General features: G+C 32.7%; 1 protein-coding gene across 2 annotated transcripts in view; it reads left to right on the top strand.

Moving 5' to 3' along the window:
- LOC118181421 (apolipophorins-like) overlaps positions 1–22,005 on the top strand; it is a 149,269-nt gene that overhangs the window by 106,015 nt on the left and 21,249 nt on the right. For both annotated transcript variants that reach the window (XM_085809892.1, XM_085809893.1), the window contains exons 26-29: positions 1,417–1,676; positions 4,751–5,028; positions 16,005–16,320; positions 21,495–21,703. In XM_085809892.1, the coding sequence (XP_085666018.1) occupies positions 1,417–1,676; positions 4,751–5,028; positions 16,005–16,320; positions 21,495–21,703 (1,063 nt within the window). The remainder of the gene's footprint in view (positions 1–1,416; positions 1,677–4,750; positions 5,029–16,004; positions 16,321–21,494; positions 21,704–22,005) is intronic.

Genomic DNA, 22,005 nt, shown 5'->3' with positions numbered 1-22,005 from the left:
TAAAGCAACGTGTTAGTGGCAGTTCCTCACCCCTTATCTACCAGGCTCGTTCTTTCCAGATTTACGGGTCTCCAGGCACGGAAAACGCTCAAACTGTTTTTTCTCCATGAAAAGCTAAAATAAAGGGATGCAACAGCATCTCATTTTGAGCCCCAACTTCCAAGAAGGGGGACACAAAGGGAAAAAAAAAGCAAAAGCAGAAGCCAACAAAAGAGAAAATTGAAGAAGAATAGATAAATGGAGCGAAAGTGGTCGTGAATCCGTTTCACCAAGAAGGTGAACTCCGCAAGGGTATCTCGGGATTGCCACACCCTTATTCACAAAGAATAATCCCCTGAGGGCTAAGCAAAGTGTAACTTATAACGTAACGTATCTTTGAGGTATGCTACTTCTATAATAATGGATGCTTAATTTTCTTCGAAAATGCTTTGTAGCCATTATATGAATATATTTGTGAAAAGTGCCTACCTTAATTAGACTTAGGTGATTTTAATATGACTCATGCCCAATTTAACCACTGTCTGCTAACATATAAAGTAAAAGGGACTTCTAGACTAGAGTATTAATTGTAGTATAAATTGATGCCTAGAATAAAGACATCGTTATGACACCTTTTGCAACTCTTTACTAGTTATTATAGTACTGTTATTGACTGCTGCGAAGAAATAGTCATAGTCCTTTGTTTCATCTAAATTAATCGTCTGATGGAGGAATCTGTAAATCAAAATACAGCATTAATAATAGAAAAGCCCTTATATAATGTTTCACAAAATGAATGCCTTTTTCTTGCCTCGAAAACTGGTCAAAGTTATTCCTTTGTAAGTGTTCTTTAGTACTTGTATCAAATCAGCTCTTAAAAGAAAGGATTATTCACATTTAGAACAGAAAGTAGTAATATATTCCAAAATATATCTTTTTATATTGCTATCCGATTTCTTGAAATGCTGTTATCTGGATCAGCTTTTCATACAGCTTACAAATGCAACATATTTTTAATGGCTTTCTGACGAAATTGGGCAAAGATCACATAATCTTTAAATACTATGATTATGAAATTTCGTTAGGATCATATGATTTTTAGGTGAACTCGCTCAAATTTCCTGATTTTTCCTTAATTAATGAAACCTAGTATAATGATCCCATTCTAGTACCTAATTAAATTTATAGCAATGTGATTTAGATTTCCATGTCTTTGAACATTATAAGTTAAGAACACTAATAACATCTAAGTTTATATATTAGAGAAATATTTCTATGTATTAAATCATATTAATTGTAGTAAATTTCATAAATATTCAATAATATAAATTCACGGTAATTTGGGCTAATAGGCTTTCAAGACGTGAATTTTTATAAAGTATCTGCAAAATTAAGTTTATTATCTCATTTAAGTTTTAAAATTTATATTATTTTTAGGCCTTTACCTGAACTGAAACGTCGCCTTAAGGAAGTGGCGGATGTCAGTGTGAAAATAGGTTCAGCAATCTTTGAATCCGTGTATCCTTACTATGAAGCTTACTTTCGCAGTTATCTAGATAAAGTGGATAAATATGTTGCAACTATACGAAGCAAATGCCAAAACAATGAAGATTGCCGAACTCTAGTTCATGCCTACAACGAAGGTGGCTGGCGTGGTTTGCTCAACCAGTTGAGGGTATTAATCCGCTCTTTACCTGGTAAGAAAATTTTAAAATATCACTTATTTCAGCCAAGTATCCACTGTTACATAGTTTAATCACTTTATGATCTTTGCTTATTTACATTCTGGTAGAATATGAGTAGGCAAAATCTTCACAAAGAAATTAGCAATCTATCTGATAAAAATCAATAGAATACTCAATAATTTAATGGTCTATATATCTTTCTGAAATCGCCTCTGACTGCTGGACTATTAAATTTCTGTTTGGCGAATCCGCTAAGGATTCCTGTTTTTTTTAATTATTATTATTATTATTATTATTTTTCCCTCCTCTCTTGGGTTTCTGTCTTCTTCTTTTTTTTTCTCTTGGGTTTCTGCCGCTGACTTCAGTCACATGCACAAGTTTTCAGTTTTTGATGTTAATAGCGAGATAATTTCTATCTCTCCACAACGGAAACGATGAAAACATGTATGCTAACACTGTATGGACATCCTGCACGAATCGAATGAACCGCAGTGGTCTCTGCAAATAAAAATTTAGACAATCTGACGATGTTCACAGGCAGCGGCCAAAAGGCCTCGGAGAAGATTTAAACTTTTAAACATTTTATGCAAGTTACTGAGTATATATGTTAATTAACAAATTATTGTTTTACTTGAACTATGCTATCAAATCTATTCTTCGCTAGCTCTCATTAAGAATGTGAATAAGATATGTGTATATAAGAGCAGTGTTCTTGAGAGTTAAACAGACAGCTTTGTAGAGACGCTGACCTTTTGAAACTTCCACCACCAGCTTTAGAGCTTACATTTTGCTCGACGCTTACATTACATAACGCTGGATAACATAATTATCCAGCGTTAGCCTTTTTAATAGCTGAATTTCCTCCCGCACTTAGTTAGAACTGAATCAATGTTTGTAAGGCTTTTTCACTACCAATTTTTAGCATTAATTTTACTTTGAATTTTAATTCATTTTCTATGTTATCTGAAATTCTGCAAGCTCCGAAGATTTAAATTGCAGACACAAGACGTGCATCTGTTCAATTAAAAGTTTTAAATTGAAGGTTTGTTAAACCTTCTCCCGAATCTGTACTTACTTTCACAGATGGGGCGATGAATCGCCTGAGAGTTTTAGTAGCATAACTCTACGAGAAATTTATCTACAAAATATATTCTTAACTTTTAATATTCTGCTTTTGGAAAGTGGTATTCGCTGATTTTGCTTTCATACTGTAATTCATTTAATTGCAACTTACATGCGTGCTTGTAGTGCTTCGTTTTCTCTCTAACAAATATGCAACAGTGTAACTTCATAAGCCAATTATATAAATGTGATTGGAACAAATATTATAACAGAATATTAATTAATTTAGTAATGCCTATTATTCCATTTTATTCAGTTGAAAAGGAAACAGGCCACACTTTGCGTGCTAAATTAACGGAGATACTCAACAACAAATTTATTAACATACATAATTTCTTTGTTTCCACTAATCGACTTAAATTCAAGACTACTAAAAGGAATTTAGCGAGAAGCTTGAAATAAAACTAGCGCATTTGAGCGATTAATAATTTCATCTTATTTAAAATAGAATTCTTCGTGAAATTTTTAACTTTTAAAAAGAAAAAAAAAACTTTATTGGTTAAAAATTCCACTAAATTTTCCCGCAACATCAAATAAACTTCAGAATATACTTAGACCAACAATGTCTAAATATATTCTGAGCTCAAACTGTTGCATGCAACAATATTCCAGTAAATCATTCTCTGTTTACTTGTATGATTATATATTACCGAAAGCAAGCATCAACTTGAAATTTACTTCAGTTGCGTTGTACATAGTATCCGTACGCGATTAGGTTGACATTGTGAATAAATTTCAATGCTTTCCAATTATCAGCTGACATGGGAAATTAAAGTACTTCAATACCTGCTAAACGGCCGACCAGTAGTTAGGGGAGCCGACTGCGATAATAGGCATGGTTGTAAGTGTCTGTCCCTTCATAGAAGGAAAAGGTTGGCAACCTATTAGGTGCCTTTATGATAAAGTGACCACCACTTCTGGCCAAGCCGAAGTCAAGTGGCCAAGCCGAAGTCGGCTGACGGCTCGCCATTGGATAAAAAAAAATACCTGCTGAACGTAATCCTTAAAATATACCATTGATTGCGCAGTAGTTTGTGCTTTTAAGTATAATGCTTGCGAAGTTGTAGGTTGGCAGAGTAGCGTCTAGTCCTAGCATGGTTTATGCTTCAGGCATGCGCAATGACAAGCTTCGTTGGCGTTATTGGCTGACGTCCGTAATACAGAATTGCCGATGTATCATGATATTGGCAACTAAAGACATGTTATTCCACTAAATTTCGTCACGCTGCAGAAGTCAAGCCTGAAATAAGAAGTTTTAAGAGTTGATGAAGTTAAGCGTCTTTCCTATTCCAGCATACAAACGAATATCTTACAAGAAACCTATGGCTAAAGCACTAAAAAAAAAGAAAACCTATGGCTTAAGCAATTGCAGTTGTCATAGTTGAAGCATAAAAATCATTAGTTTCGTTCGCGACAGTCATACGTGGTCCAAGCTGTAGAAAATAAGAGAAAGTAAACTGTGCATTCGTAAATGTGGTCCTCTGATCTTCAGCTTATTTATTTCGCTGAACTGGCCTGCTTTTAAACTCTCTTGGTGTAAAGTAGAAAGGTTAGAACATTTAGACAAAATCATTACACCGGTTTCTATAGCAAATGTTTCTTTGAACAACAAGGAAGTTCGTTTCATGCCACTTGCGACAGTTATGCCACAGTCAGAACATGCCCTAAATTTTTGTCTAAAAAAAGATCTTAAACTTTTGAAAATAGACAGCTCAGTACTTAAAGTATGCCTGCGTAAACTGTTTAATTAAACAGGAATTACATGTTGCCAATTCGCAATAACACTTTATTTCTTTACCTGCTTTCATTTTAAAATGTTATTAATTATTTAGTAAAAGTAGAAGTTTGATTGGCGCTTTATTAAAAATTTTTTGTTACAAAATCAGACTTGATAATAATAAATTAAATTTAAATATTCATTTATTTGTCTTATTATTAAATGCATTTCTTTAATTTTTGTGCAGAAAAATTACAAGATTTCCTTGATGATCCCAGTGAAGATGTCAAAAATGTTTTCGCCACAGTCGTGAATGCCTTAAAAGACAAACTTCAGCCATTGACAGAGTACCGATGCGGAGAAATCATTGTTAAAGTAGCTTTGTTGAGTAAAGAAGCAGCTGAACCTCATATGCAACGAATCCTTGCTAAACTGCCTGACTATTACAGAGTAGCCAAGCAATTTTTGTCATCTAATCCTACGGTTCTTAAGTTAATTGAACTCGGTAAAAGTGGATTTCTGAGGGTATCGTATATTTTATTTTGATATAAATTACATAATTTCTGAAAACAATAATACATATATATATATATATATATATATATATATAATATTAGGATTTAATTATTACCTGCTAGGACTAGTATTTAAATATTATTATAACTAAAATTAAATTAAAATGCAATTCAACTAATTTAGAACTGTGAAGGTCAAATAGGGCTGATGAATGGAAAGCATTAGCTATTAAAGTTTACCTGAAGATATGTATTATGTTATTAATGATTACCTGAAGATATGTATTATGTTATTAATGATTACCTGAAGATATGTATTATGTATATGTCAGGTATGTATTTACCTGACATTATAAAATTATGCAAAGGAAACAGAAATGTTAAAGTATTTTTACAATAGAAAAAAATGTAAAAATCAAAATTAAATTATTGTTTATTTGCCAAAGGAGAAATGACTTTTCAGGGGGAAATCGCAAATAATTTTCCTTTAGCAGATTCACTGTAATTTGGGGATTATCCCGTTTCTTCACAATTGATCCTTGAATATATACTAATAAATTCCCTTGATATACAAAAAAAAAAAAAAAAACATAAAGATAATTTATGGTTTAAATAATAGGGGGACCGGAAAGTAATGTCCCTTTCTTACATTCAATTCACACGAATAAATTTTTAACACGTTTTTATTTTTAATCAATAATGTAATCACCCTTGTTATCAACAACCTTTTGCCATCAATTGTGCAAATTTTCAATCCCCGGACCGATATAAATCAATTGGGTTTTGAGTAAAATAGCTCAAGATGGCATTATGGACATCATTCAAATTTTCAAATTTTTTGGCACTAAGAAAATGTTGTAGGGATCGGAATAAATGGAAATCCAAGTGTTTGATATCGGGGGAGTATGGTGGGTGATGCAGCACCTCCCATCCCAATTCATCAAAACAGACGCCTATGTTTATCAGATTTTTTTTTTTTTTTTAACGAGAGCGTAGAACCGTACACGTGATTGGTTGGCGAAAGAAAAACTTTTAGAGCGCAGTCTTCTGTTTGGCTGTAATTTTTTGTAGTCATAAATCTCTTAAGAAGTTTACTTTTAGTTTTGGAGTTAAAATAATAGAAGCATAATAATCTCTGTCTAAAAGTCAGGAAAATAGTTAAGAAAACGCGAAAGTCGTCAACCAGGACCAGCGACGTCTGTGTCTTTACACAAATAAATATCTGCTTTTTTTTTAAATAAAAGTATAGTACTCAGATGCAATAAATACATTATACACAAATCTTCAAAACATCTTCAAATGCAAAAGCGCAAATGAATGATTCATTCATTCATTTGCGCTTTTGCAGCTGAGGATGGTGGTTCGGTAAAACCATCGAAACTAGTCAACTGTGAAAATTTGAAAATATAACGCTGATTTTTGTTGTTTGACTTCTGAATTAGTATTTGTTCGACGTGTTATTGTATCTTAACATAACGTACTAGTTTAGTTAAATTAGGAAATAAAAATTAACCCCTGCTTTTCTAAATGAATATTTAATAAAACGTGAAGAATGTTTTTTTCCTAAAAGTACGTATATCAGCAAAATAAGTTCATCTTTTAAGTAGTTAACTCCTGTTCTGATATTTTTCATTCTGTGCATTTGATTAATTATTGTGTTGGTAATAACATTTTTTGAGATATTTGTTTTCCAGTTTATTACTCTGATTATATATATATGTATGTATGTATTTGTGTACAGAAGTAGATTTGACAAAATCATACAAATATCCTCTATGGTTTCTCTTCAATTTCTTTGTTATTATCGTATACAAACGAAGTATAACGGTAAATAAGTTTGGTTTATGTGATTACGGCAAAGCCTCAAGGGCTATCTGCTCCAACGGTAAATAGAAAAGATAAATAAACAGTAAGAAATATAAACAAAAGATTTCCAAGTTTCGTATTATTTCGTACATGCAACATATATTCAAAAAAATATATTCCGATTGCCAGCAGATGAAAATCAAAAATATATCAGCTGATGAAAATATAAAATATTTCATTTGGTAAAAGTAATGGTTTCATTTAGAATTTGTTTGTTATTATTATTGTAAAAGAGGATTTGTCTTTGAGTACTGTACATACTACTTATTTATTTATATTTGTTACGAAAGTTTCAGTCCATATTTATGGATAACTGATCGTGTTTAGGTCTTGCTGTCTAAAAATATTCGCTAATAAATCAACTATATTTGATGCATTCAAATTATAATTATTTCCTTCTGAAAATTTACTACTATAAAAGAAGTTTAAGATTTCGGAAACTAAGTGATGCGATGTAGAAGAGACGTGGAAAAAAATCAAACTGGGGAAGAAAGACATCAAAAAAGGCTCTCCGTTCTTTTTAAGCGGACATAATCCCACTTTAAAACAGCCAAGAAGCCGCTCAGACAATATAAAGGTTAGGAGAGCCTACCGCCGAAGGGCCCGGGTTGGTATCCCGGAGAAGGCATGGATGTTTGTAAATGTAAATAGTGTCTTTGCGGCATAGGGCGACTTTAAATATGTGGTGAGTCGAAAGTCCTCCCGTGGGGTTTGGTAGATGGGAGAGGGGTGAGAGACTCCTCAGACCCCCCCGGGTGCTGTCCCTTAAAACTGCGGTGGAAGCAGGGATAAATAGAAGGGCTAGGTCATTCCTTTGTTCGACTCCTCGCCGACGCGAGTCTCATAGAGGGGGGGAACCGGAAGTAATCTGACGTATCTCTGTTGCACCTGCTCTGATTTCGCGCCTTTAAAACTGTAGTTTCATTCAGTTGCGAGACGATTTTCTGGAGATCGCATATCCCAAATTAATTTTAATCATAATATTTGTTTTCTAATAATGCAAATATTTAAAATAATTTGTGTATATGTAGTTTTAGTCAGTTTTCCTTTTAAATTCTATATTTAAAGTATCCTTTATGTAATATGGCTTCTTGTGCTGTAGCAACGTGCCGTAACACTTATAGAAATACGAAAGGAAGAGATATTGTATTTCATGCTTTCCCCAAGGACAATTTGCTTTTGACGAAAGAATGGATACATAAATGTCGAAGACAGGATTCTATTAATGTGAAAAACGCAAGAATTTGCAGCGAACATTTTCTGTGCAGTGATTATGAAGATGACATGAGAAATCGCTTGCTTGGATTGCCGCAAAAGAAACTGTTGAAATGCAATGCTGTGCCGAAAGTAAATTTATCGTGTGCAGTAAACAAAATAACACCAAGAAATCGGAGACATTTGAAAAAACTAATGCAGAGTGCTTTTGAAAGACTACACGAATTAAGCCCAAAGAAAATTTATTTTGAGACCGAGAACGAAATTGAAGCTGACAATAATAAATCAAATGTGAATGATTTTGAAATAAAACTCACAAGTGACAATGCCCTATGTGACAATATCCCTGAGTGCCCTAAGTGTAAAGATAAACAAGAATGTATTGATAATTTGAAGAACAAAATAATATCCTTAGAAAATTGTAATAAAATATTGAAAAATAGAGAAAAGAAAGATTTTAGAATGTTTGCTCAGCGACAAAGAAGGTGGACGACATCTAGAAAGAAATTTGTATCGGAAATTGAGGAATTAAAATCCCAAACAGCGAAATTTAGGAAAAAACAGAACAGATCGGAGAATTTGGAAAAACGTCTAAAGCATATTTTTACAAAGACGCAGATTAACGCATTGCTAGAAAAGAAGGAAAAAATCCGGTGGACTAGTTAAGATATTTCACGTTGCATTGTCAAAAGAGGTCTGTCATCTAAAAGCTACGATTTTTGGAAAGAAAAAATGGGAATTCCTTTACCTAGCACTAGCACATTAAAGAGATGATGCGCTAAATTTTCATGTAGTCCAGGAATTCAGAGTGATGTTCTTGCGGTAATGAAGGAAAGATGCCAATATTTGAATTCTGTAGAAAAAATATGCGTTCTCAGTTTCGACGAAATGCACATAGATTCTAAACTCTGCTATGACTCTAAACTGGACCAAAATCGGTCCTTTTCAAAAAGTGCAGTTTGTTTTAATCAGAGATCTCATTTCGCAGTGGAAACAACCAATATTTTTTTATTTTAACACTCCAATGAAGAAAGAACTTCTTTTTTCACTCATAAGACATATTCAATCATCTAGAGTAGAAGTGAAAGCAATAGTGTCTGATTTAGGAGGATCTACTACTTTGTGGAAAGAGTTACAGATTTCGATTAATAGTTCTCATTTTCCAAATCCAGTATTCCAAACGAAAAAAATATGGGTTTTTGCAGATTTAGCGCACTGCCTCAAATTACTGAGTGTTGGTGTATTTAATTATGACAAAGCACACTAGGGCTATCTGCCTAAGGGGAGGGATGCCTTTGTGGAGGACTTTCTAAGGGAAACTGGCTCGTATACACGTTACACATGGGGAAAACCACGAAAACGCCCATGCAGCCAGCCCGTTCGCGGGATTCGAACCTCGGACCGAACTACCAGTGTTCAGCGACTTTACCGCTCGGCCTCTGTTGGGCTCAAATTACTGAGAAACCACTTTTTAGATAAAGGATTTGTTTTAGAAGATGGAACTGTTTTAAATATTGATATTATTAAAGAGAATTAAATTGTGTCACAAACTAAAACCAAATTATTTAATGGTCAAGGGAAACGAGAGACAAAAAGTAAGTATATATAATATGTTTTGATTTGAAATATTTCTAGATTGCATTTTAGAAGTTAATAGCGTAAAGCATATTTCAAATGAGAACTAATTCTCTTAAGTTATTGTTACAGTTATTTTTATTGTATCCTCTGTTATTATTGATTCGATTTTGTGCTAGCTTAGCATTCTAGATAAAATATATATAAAGTATAATATTAAAGTAATTGGCATAAGAAGACCTGCCTCTTTAACCCCCACTTTTGAAAAATTAAATAATTATTTTAGGTACTGTGAGTAAAGTTGTTTTGTCTAAATTAAGATAACAATTTTACATGTATTTATTTAAATGAAATATCGATGTAAGCCTAAGTTACAAAATTATTTAAAAAAAATATATGTTATTATAATGAATCGGGAGAAAATATGCTAGTGTAAAATTTACAATTAGGCTGAAACTCAAACTTAGATTAGCAGAAATTTTGCCATATATAACCATACACGTTTAAAACTATACACGTTTAAAACTATGCCAATTTAAGGTTGTTTTTTTCATTAATTTTAAATAGCTGTTATTATAGTTATCTTAGCAGTAGTACAGTTCACTTAGTTAACATGCAGATAAAGAAATGATTAGAAACAAACAAGCATTTAAAGAAAAAAAAATCCCTGCAAATAAAAAAAGGAACTATATGCTAAGAGTAGCGCATTTTATCTATTATTTTAAAATTGAGTAAGTGCTATTAAATTTTGTAATGTTCAGTGTAAAATGCATACTGCAGTAACATTGTCTCTTCCAAATTATAGCTATCTTTCACACACAGCTCATTTTAAACGCTGATTCTTCAAATTTAAAACGCTAATTTCTATGTTGTCAATTGCATCTCCGCGCTCAGTGGCATCATTGCTACGTCATCACTCCTCACTGCCTGTTTCAGGGGAAAACGCTCTATGAGCTAGCCCTTCTCTTTAGTCCTGGGTGGAAGTAGAAGTCGAACTTCCTTGAGGCTCTGGCAACCATTCATCCATCAAAGTCATAGGCAAAACAACAACAACCAAGAAAACTCGCGAGACACAGATGAAGAAAATCACTAGACTGTCATTTGATTACGGAGATATGCTAGAGTTATTCGGCCGAAGATTAAATGAAAACAATCTGATTTAGCTGTGGCGAAACTCATTATATTCTACTACTCGTATTCATTCAACCATTTGTGGAAGCAAAATGACGAACGACCTCGCGTGTTTTTGAAAATATCGAGCACTTCTGACAGCGTTAATGAAAATTGCTATTAAGCATCGCCGATAGTCAAGTTCTCTGAGGTGATCCCTTCCACCCCAAGTAGCACAACAACGTCGTAACGACGTTGCAAACTCGTCGCGGATCGTTGCGAAAACGTTGCAATATGTCGTCTTTAAGACGCCCAGATGTCCGCGAACATCCACTGTTTTGCAACCGTTGCAAAGACGTGTTTATTACGTCTTTGCAGATGAGGTTTTGTCCCATAGACGTCGTTATTGCGTCTTTCGCAGGTAATATTTTGGTTGTGAAAGCATCGTATCACAACGTCTTAAAGACGCCTAAATGTTCGCCAAATTCCACCTTTTTGCAACAGTTGTGAAAATGTCGTTATTAGTATGTCCTTGTGTTACATATTGCTTCATGCAGAAAAATAAGCTTAATAATTAATATATTTTTCTTCTTTCTTAAAATTTTGTATTCCTTGTATTTTTCTAAAGTTTAAATATTTTATCATCTCCTGAAAACCAGAAGATAATACTATTTTTTCTCTTTACACTAAATATGCATAATTAATAATAGCCTTAATTATTTTCAGTACTTTAAAGTTTTTAAATTTCTCTTTAGACTAAATATGCATAATTAATAATCGTCTTAATTCTTTTCAGTACTTTAAACTATATTTTAAAAATAATTTAAATTATAAATTACGATTATTTAAGACTTCATCATTTTTTTTTCCTTAACTGAGAGTAATTATGAAAGTGGTTATTATAAATATATAACATTAATAGTAGGTTTTAAGTAAATAAAACTCAATTAGACATAAATAAAAGTAAAGATATATATGTTTGGGTAAGAAAAAGAGCGTTTCTGATAACAGCATTATCACATTTATTTCTGTTAAATCTCAGAGACATTGAAAATTGCTCCTGTGATGATAAATTAGGAAGTGGTTTTTAAGGTAACATAATTAGTATTTTACCTGAACTCAAGTATAAATAAATTTATTCGTTTTTCACAGTAAAAAATATAACCATCAACTTCTATATCTCCAAGATAGCAAATGAAAGACAGTATAAAGTAGTTAATAAATGTGATCAAAAGTATACCTAAATCTAATAATTTTCCCATATTCATATCTAAAATGAAATAATAATCTAACAAACAACTTACATGACTGCACTATTTAAGGAAAAACATGAACTAGTAGTGTTTGAAAGTATAAATAGCAGAAGGAATGTAACAAAACTAAAATTTCCAATTAATAGAGAATATTTGTGTTTTTTAAATAGTAAGCAATTAAAAGTGCAATAATTATGGATTGCAGTATTTACTAGTAATGCTGATGATTCTTAACACCATTTCTTTCGATCATATATTAATGTATTTACTTATTTTTAGTTTCTACATTTTAGAATAGTGGTAGATTACAATGATTATTTCATGCACTTTTTATAATCAATAACTTTCCTTTTTGTTAATGTATAGAAATAATTGAGATAATATATTATACGATAGTAAACTAAGTACGCTAAAGTAAGCTCTTCGTTAAATAGCACGTGATGAAACTTTTTGTTTCTATTTATTATGAATTTCTTAGTTACCACAAGCACATAGAAAGTAAGCGAAGAAAATAGAATATACTTAAGTTTAATTCAGAAGTCAAACAACAAAAATCAGCGTTATACCTACAAAATTTTTAATATATTTTTCTGTGAAAATTTTGTAGGTATAACGCTGATTTTTGTTGTTTGACTTCTGAATTAGTATTTATTCGGCGTGTTATTATGTCTTAATACTTAAGTTTAATAAAAAATAAAACCTAATTTCCAACATTCATTTATTGAGATAATCTAATAAACATATATAACGGCAATATTTAAAAAAACGCGAATTACACAGTGTTTGGAAGAATAGATACCAAACGAAAGTAATAAAACTGTAATTTGCAATCAATAAAAAATACTTAGTACTTTTAATATTACACAATTAAATATCACATAAGTATAGATTACAATATTTCATAAAAATGCTAATGTTTCCTTAACACTAGTTTTTAGATCATACATTTCATACGCTGTTTGGCTCACCAGCGGCCGAGCGGTAAAGACGCTGAACACTGGTAGTTCGATCCGAGTTCGAATCCTGCGAACGGGCTGGCTGCATGGGCGTTTTCGTGGTTTTCCCCATGTGTAACGTGTATACGAGCCAGTTTCCCTTAGAAAGTCCTCCATGAAGGCATCCCTTCCTTTAAGCAGATAGCCCTCGCGTGCTTTACCATAATTCAATAATCCAATCCAGTCATACACTGTTTAAAATCATTAACCTTTTCTGCATACTGTACAAAAGACAATATACTATAGAATGTGCATTATTATTAATTTTAATAGTAATAAATTATTGCTTATATACATATATCTAATTCATTTTCAGCAGTCATATTAAGTACTGGTACCAAAGTGGCTTACCGTTGTATGTTATTTTTGGTTTTATATGAATTAATTCTGAAAGCCAACTTTTTAATATGAACACAATAATCGATTAATATGAATGATATGCGAAACAGCACTTATAACGTTATAACCGAAGCACAAAGCTAGTAAGTTTATCCAAATATTGCACTGCTGGAAACACAGCGATTGGAGACAGACACTATTTCCACAGAGACACTATTTCCACAGAGACACTATTTCACGAACCACAGTGACACTATTTCATGAACCACAGAAACACTATTTCACGAACACTATCTTCCACAGACCACTACAGACCACAGAGACACTATTTCGCGAACACTAGATTCACAATAGCAGATATTCACACACAAAATAAGCACAAATTCAGCATTCTGACGATAATTTCAATCGCTGAAGGCAGTTGAAGTAAATAGATCCAGAACAATGAGAAGATTCACAATGCGTTCTTTGATTGTCAGTGCAATACATCTACTTTTAATATAAGCAATATTATTTATATCAGCCATTGCTTGATTCAATTTCAATCATGAAGTAAGCCTTTTCAAACGCCTTACAGATGGCATCTTTACCCAATGACTTTAAAGAACTGCTAGAATCTGAATTAATTGCGCAGTTGTTCGAATTTGGCAGCTAGCCAAAATGCGCAAATCTCGAGATGTTCGTTATATTTAAGCATCCAGTAAATAACGTACAGGTCTGCTTCTCCTTCCGCCATATATATTGGACAGCCGTGAATTCGTCCTTACTTCAAAAATAAGAAATAAAGTCATATTTCAGTAGTGAAATAGTTGATAACACGTGATTTGCATTGATTTCGGAAATATAATTTTTTAGTATATAAAATGCCTAACTTAATAACTTACTTTATAGATTAGTTTCATTTCTAAATATTTTGATATAATATTTATAAAAAATATTTTAAGTATTAATTATGTTAACAAAATTTTAAACAATTATTTAGCACGTATTTTAGTAATAATTAAATTTAATAAATCAAAAGTATTTATATTAAATTTACATTTCATTAGATGAATCTTAGATTAATATATTTAGATGAAATAAAGTATTGAAACATTGCAAAGTAAATCTTATGCGGACTTCAGATTCTTTAAAAGGGCAGATTTAGTCTCTTTTCATTCTAAAAATAATGCTGATGAACTAAAAAAAAATGCTAAAACGACCACGTCTAAATGCGGTCATATCATGACGTTTCAGCGACGTCGACAAATTGCCAAGATGCAACGGCAAATATTTTGCGTCTTCGCAACGTTGTAAAGACGTCGTAAAAGTTACCACGACCACTTTGCAACCTCTCGGACCAGTTTGCAACGTCGTGTGCTACTTGGCACAGATGATCTAAATTTCTGGAACAGCTGGCGGTCATCTTAGAGAGATTTTATCGCATTTTACAAATTTTTTAAAGTTGAAAAGTAAGCATTTATATGTTATGCTATGTATTTACACCACCGATGATGCCGCTTTTTACATAATGATATCCTTTACTAGATATCGTTATCACCGCAGATTAAAATTTCTGCGTAATTGAGTGTATCCAAATTTTAACTTACTTTAATTCTAATGATTTAATCCCGAATTGTGTTGCAAAGCCCGAGATTGAGTTATTCTACCGTCTCTTGTTTTGATAGCTCTGGATCTACGAGTATATCCATTAAAGGACCCAGTTATTCACTAACTCATATTTTCATGTTTAAAATTATTACACATTATGATTTGAGTAAGACAGATTAGGCAAAAGTAATAACGTTTAGAAGGGTAAGAATACAGTGACCAATTAATGTGTGCTTTAAATGATAAAATTCGTGTAGCCGGCATCGTCGACGAATGTATTGTAGATACTTTAGGTTCTTTTAAAGAAAGACACATGAAAAATGAGCAATGCCCTCGCCGGGATTCGGACCTGGACCTCTCGAATACTCGCCGAATGTGCTATCGTTACACCACGAAGTCACGCAGAAAGCGGGGAGAAAATACTATAGTATAGGCACAATTAAAAGGTATTACTGACCACGACAAACATAAATGCTATTCACAACAATAAGAGAAATGATTTTTAGGCGCAGCATTACTGTTGAAGAAGAAAAGCTGTTCTGAAAAGTAATTTTCTTCTACAAGTAGTCATCGTAGATGCATTCGGGAGGAAAAGAGAAAACTTTGAAAAGAGGGTTAAGTTAAAAAAGGAATGAATAATGTCCGACCTTAAAAGGGAGTTCATAAAACAGATAGTACTCGAGTGTTTTGCCATAATCTAATAAACTAAGCCAAACTTGGCGAGTTCAAAGTTGAATGAGGAAAATTAAGAGACATAAAAAAAAGCATATACAAAAACCAACTGCTAATTATGGTAATAAGAATTGCTCCGCTTAATATCAAAATATGTTCATGTATTTTTTTTAAAATTAAAATGTGTTATTTTTTCCAGCACTTAAATTCTTTTATGATATTCAAAGAGAATAAAAATATGATTTTAGAAATTTTTAAAATGTAATATATTGAAGCAGGTCATAATTAATAATAGTAAATGCATTGTGATATGCAGTAACAGTTCTTTTAAGAAGTAAAAATGTTAATACTATATGATTTCATTTCAATAGTTGCAACAGCGGGTCAAACAAGTGGATTACCGAAAGCTCTATAATTATGCAGAGAAGTGTCTAGAAGATTACCTCACTAGTCTTTCTCCTCCGAGCTTAAAACACGTATTCGTCGTCAATTCTTTCGACATGGAGACAGCTATCATCGACACGGATGTGCATACAGGCATTGGTGATGTAATACTTTTTCGAATCGTTCGATTATCACTGGCTCTTGCGGATCGAATTGTTAGCATTCCTCTGCGATACAACTGGAATACTCTGCTTGTTAAACTGAAAAGGCATGCTGACCTCAACTTCTTCCCTCCCTATGAAAGTTAGTGCTATTTTATATCTTTAATTTTTCTTAAAACGAAAAATGTCAGTTATTATTTAATTCTTATTAATTTAGTTTGCAGATAGCCAATGTTCTCAGTTAACAATATTCGACTCGGAACTTAATTGAAATACTATCTTGTCCTCTTATGTGCTGCTTCAATATCAGCGATTTTAGTCATCCGTGGTTTCTGTGGAACTAAACCGTTTTTGAAAATTGAAGAATAAACGTTTTGTAAGTTGCAACTTTCGCGCCAAATGAGGAGTAAGCTGTACTTGTTGAAATATGGAAACCTAAAATTAAGTAATATAGTCTTCCTTCCTCTATTATATCCTGAGGAATAGACTGAAACATCAAAATCCCTTATTTATATGCGTGAGAAAGGGAGGGATAAAGTAAAATTTAATGTGCATTGCAGGATACAGTAAACTATATTTTTTATTCATTTGATTTTCTGGCCTTTAAATTTTCAACATTTGTGTACGCCTTCTTTTGTATAATGAATAATATGAAGCTTCAATCTTCTATATAACACGAAGCTTGGAAAGCCAAGTAAATCTCAGACGTAAAATATGTAGGCACAGGCTATACATAAATGCTACAAGTTTTATAAATTACAAAAATAATGGATTTCTTTTATATATAAATAACAGAATTTAAAAGTAAGATAAAAAAGGGAACTAGAAGCATAACTAATACACACAAATATGTAACATATAAAAATAATAAAACTAAATACACAGAGGTAAACAGATAAAAGAAATTTTCCGATACTGTGAACAAATCTTAAGATAAAAAGAAAATAATATCCAAAGTTAAAAACATTAAAAAAATTTAAATACTGAAAGATAATTTCCTAAAAAGAAATAACTTATGTCTGTTACATTCAAATACATAATATTTTCAAACACATACTTTTTGCGAAAACTGCAACCCAATGAAAGAATCTGGCGAATAAACTGAAATTTACATGGAATGCATATCAGGGTATGTTGCGCATAGAATTTTAAACAGCGCATGCGTCCGCTTAGCTGTCGAGTTAAATACATAAATAGAAGACTGCAAAAAGGAACGTTAAAAGTAGTTTTTCCTGATCCTGCCAGCAGTAACCGTTTTAGAAGTAACTATACCTCATCGATGACAAAGAGAGCAAACAAGCACGTTGTGCTGCTTGAATAGGAACGAATAATCGACCCAAAATGTTACGTCAACACGAAATGACAGGTGATAGTGACCGACCACGTGATAGTGACCGACCGTGCAGCTTCATCTCGACAGTTGGTACAACGTTGGAGCCCTACAATTCTCCAGTGTCTGCCGCGTCGTGGATTGCTTGCATACATTGCTTTACGTAGAACTGTCCACACGCAAAACCATCGGCGCCTGAGGCTACAGTGGAGTCGTCAATACAGCGTGACGATTATCAACAGATCGTCTTTCTTGATCAGTTTGGAGTACAAAGATGGTCGAATTTGCGTAGGACATAGTAGACAGCACCATCATCCGTCATGTATTATCCAGCCTCATACTGGACGAACATTAAGTTTGATGGTCTAGTGCGCCATTGGGTATAATGGAGATATCTCGTCTGCTAAGAAATGAAGGTATTCTCACCAGCAACCGTTGCATCCAGGAGGTAGCGCAGCTCAAAGTCATTCCCTTCATTCAGTGCATACCTGAATGTGTATTTCAACAAGACAATGTCTGTCCACGTGTTCATTGAAAGGTTGTAAACTTCTTTACCACGTGTTAGATGCCGCTTCTTCCTTCTCCTGTCGATTAACCAAACATGGCGCATATGGAACATGTCTGGGATTCCACTGGTAAGTAAGTCGCTCATAGCACTCGTCTTACAACTAATACTGATCAACTTGGGCTCGTATAGAAGAAATATGGAATGCTGTTCCTTAGATGCACATTCCAAACCTGTTTGATTCAATATTACGATGAATATGAGCTCTTATTGCAACGCATAGGGTCTTCACCAAATGCTAATTATGGGCATTTAATTTTATCCTTTTGTTCTGTAAATTCAACCATGGGTTTGTATCATTAAAAGTCATATGTCTTATCGGAACTAAAATCTATTCAGTTCTGAAGAAACCAAGTGGTTTCGCAGTTTTCATAAGGAATATATGTATACGTAAAATAAAAAGTAGAGAAGCTAAAGTATTAACTTTAATCTGCAATAGTACTTTAATTCTCAATTTTAATTTGTTAATTTCTCTTTTATGTCCTAAAAATAGCAACATCTTATAATAAATCTTTCTAAACTGCTCCATTTAAAAATTAATGTCCATTTCGTGATTCTAAAATTACACTCACGACGCCGATACTTACCTTTTCAGTCAGTAACAGTTTTAAATTTGCAAATCAAAGCTTTGGATTGATCTATGAGAATGAAGCTAAACCAAAACTAAAATATTTTGAACTGCCTTTTTGCCTTAGATACGCCGCATTCTGTGTCTAGCTTTTCTTCTGCCTACTTGTTAACGCCTGTTGCTTCTTCTTCCTTCAAATAAATTTTAAAACTCTAAAAGGTATTGATATATTTCTTCGAGAACAGGCTCCAGTTCATCTTGTTTACTTAAAACGATTTGATAAAGAAAATGAAAAATAGACGAGCAAGGATTGCTACATCATCTATATACACCAAGCTCAGTCATTTTATAATCATAGCCTCCTTTGCGCCGTCAACTTCTAAATTATTAGTGATTTTAGCCGGGGTGAAATCCAATGGCTGTCGGAGAAACTCTTACTTCGTTAAAAAGTTCCTACACAGAATTAAAAAGTGTATTTCTCCACAAGTGGAAGTTTTTAGCTCTGCAATGCAATGCCTGCGTAATTCTCAGACCTTTCTTCAAATCTTCTCTTGCGTAACAAATTCGATGTTCAGCACAGTTGACACCGCTTAGTTTGATCATGTTTATCCTCTGCTATTTTGATAACATTAACCGAATGAACGGTGAGAAAAAGCATCTTTCAATATAGACACTTAATTTATCTAATTTATTGTAAATATAACTAGAAGCATATCTAGGTATTTTGACAGCATTTTAATTAGGAAAAGGCAAAAGTTTGTTTATAAATTTTTCATAATGTTTTGCTGTGCATACATTTTCCGAAAGTTGTTTGACCGATGCTGTATTCCTAATCTTAGGTAGTCGGAGGGCCATCCCTTCACTGGAAGAGAACTTGTTAATGTAAAATTGAAAATTAGGCAAAAAAGCAACCTTAGGTTTCGGGGAACCTTTTTTCAGGGAAGGGAAAAAATAAATTTTGCTGAAATCCTTTTGCTTTTGAAGACGGGAGATCTGTGTGTCTGATCGCCTTCGAAACTGGCAGAGTTGTCGAAAATTTACATCAGACTAAGGCTCTCATTTTGCCTAACTTCAAATGATTGACTAAAATCGAAACCAAGCTATTCGGCGATATAATTTTTTACTAAGCGACATTTTTCTGTCATTCAGCAAATTTCATAATCAATTTTGAAATTATTTCGTAACTTTACTTCAGTTTAAAAAATTTCTTTCAATATATTTTGATCATATTAACCGATCTGTTGATTAAAATAAGGAATAGATTTTCCCTGTTTTCTTATACAAAAGGGCGGGTCTTCGGCAATTCGATAAAAATATCGGGATGTTAACATAAACCGCGATTACATTAAGCAGTGTCCTAAACGCAGACTTTTTTTTTTTTTTTTTTTTTTTGGCTGCATTATCGAATTGATTTATTGAGTGCTTAACAATGCACTAGAATTATTTATAATGTTCTACAAATTGATTTAAATGGTCTTGAATATAACTTCAAATCGTTCTTTTTAATAAATTTCTTTAATTTTGACTTGGTTAATGTGGTTGAAAATACAAATTATTTAAAACAAAACTGACGTAACCTCTCTTTCATCAACTGTACTGCCATAACAATGTGAAGAGGCAAATATGATCAAGAACAGGCCTGCAGATTTCGCCCATTAAAAATCAACACTTATTTCTTCTTTGAAAATTACCTTTTATTCAGTGTCTTTTCAAAAGTTGATCACTTCAGCCACATGAAAGCATAAAATCTATGAAATCAAATTATTTTAATAATTTCTTTGTCTCTCTCTTTTAAAACATGACTTTCCTTTACAGCATACCTTCTTATTTAAATATATGCAACACAAATATATATAACGCAGATAACTTTTATATTTTTTTATATAATTATTTTTTTCTTTTTGTAGGTTATAATTGAATTCTTGGAAATTTATTATGGAACCATACAGTACAAAACAACGCGTTAAAATTATCGAGTTTTTCTAATCTTGTCAACGATCAACGCAGTGTAAATATTGGCAATATTTTAATGCAAGTGTACTGTTTGGTGCGATGTTATTGGCCAATAGAGTTATCGGCCCATATTTCTTCGAGAATGTGGATAGAACGCCGGAAACGTTTTCCGGAGCTTCTTACAGAACGATGATTTAAAACTTTTTGCGGCCAATGGCGGAGCAGAATTCTTTTTTTTAATGGGGATATTTAAAAGACAAAGTGTATTTAATAAACTAGAGACTATTAGACAGCTAAAGCATAATACTCGAGACGAAATACTAAGCCTTCAATCAGAAGCATTGCATGGTGTAATGGAAAACGCGTTAAAAGGAGGCAATCTCTCTATCGAGAAAATGCTGGACATTTGTCTCATGTCATACTTCATACATAATTTCCATAAAATATATTTAATGTGTAAAAACATTTATCAAAATAAAGGATTATTACAAGAGTTATCCGTGTTTAACATTAGTAGGTTTTATTTGGCCCACCTTATATATATATATATGGCTTTTATTTTCATATATATATGGCTTTTATTTTCATATATATATGGCTTTTATTTTCATATATATATATATATGGCTTTTATTTTCCTTGTTTATTATAGTAAATAAGATTGAAATTGAAATTCCTAATCGATCTTCTAGGTCTTTCTGATTACTAATATTTTTATTCAATCCAATTAAAATCGATAAACCCAATTTTTATTTTTCACGTCTGTTGGTCATTTTAGCCGCTCAAGTAATATCACTTATTCTGACTATCATATTATTGAATTGCAAAGAAATAAGCAGATAGAATAACCTGTGATGTAATGTTTGATTTCTGTTTTTTTTATTATTATTATTATTCCAGCACAAGCTATGATACTTGCAAATCAACATTTCATCACATTTGATAAGAAGTTTTATGATTTTGCTGGAGAGTGTACTTACCTTCTCGCCAGGGACTTTGAAGACAGCAACTTCACCTTTGCTTTGAAACCAAGAGAAGGAGATAATGATCCGTCTGTTCTTGTACTGATCAAAGACATTAGCATTGAACTGAATGGAGCTCAAAAGGCGGTAAGTGAATTTTCAAAAAATTAAAGTCTAAGCCCTCGTACCGTTATCAATTTCAGTATTCAAGGTATTGGATTAATACAGGGTAGTGTAAGACAAACCGAACCAAAAGCAAGTGAAGAACACATAAGCTATAAAGCGATATTATGTTATACAAGTAGATGAAAGACAACACAGTGCAATATGCGTCACAGCTCGCTGCGTAGTATTTGAAGTGTTACTGCGTGCTGCTGCATTGAATACACTAACACTTTTCGCTTTCTCCTCTCCCATATTCGGTTCGATTTATCTTGATCCGTCTTGTG

This window comes from Stegodyphus dumicola, chromosome X2 (assembly GCF_044657685.1).
Source record: "Stegodyphus dumicola isolate Sdum_Otavi_A_Nest chromosome X2, ASM4465768v1".
NCBI classification, from domain to species: Eukaryota; Metazoa; Arthropoda; class Arachnida; order Araneae; family Eresidae; genus Stegodyphus; species Stegodyphus dumicola.
The sequence above is the reverse complement of the archived record's forward strand: the minus strand, read 5'-3'. Positions and strand labels throughout refer to the sequence as shown.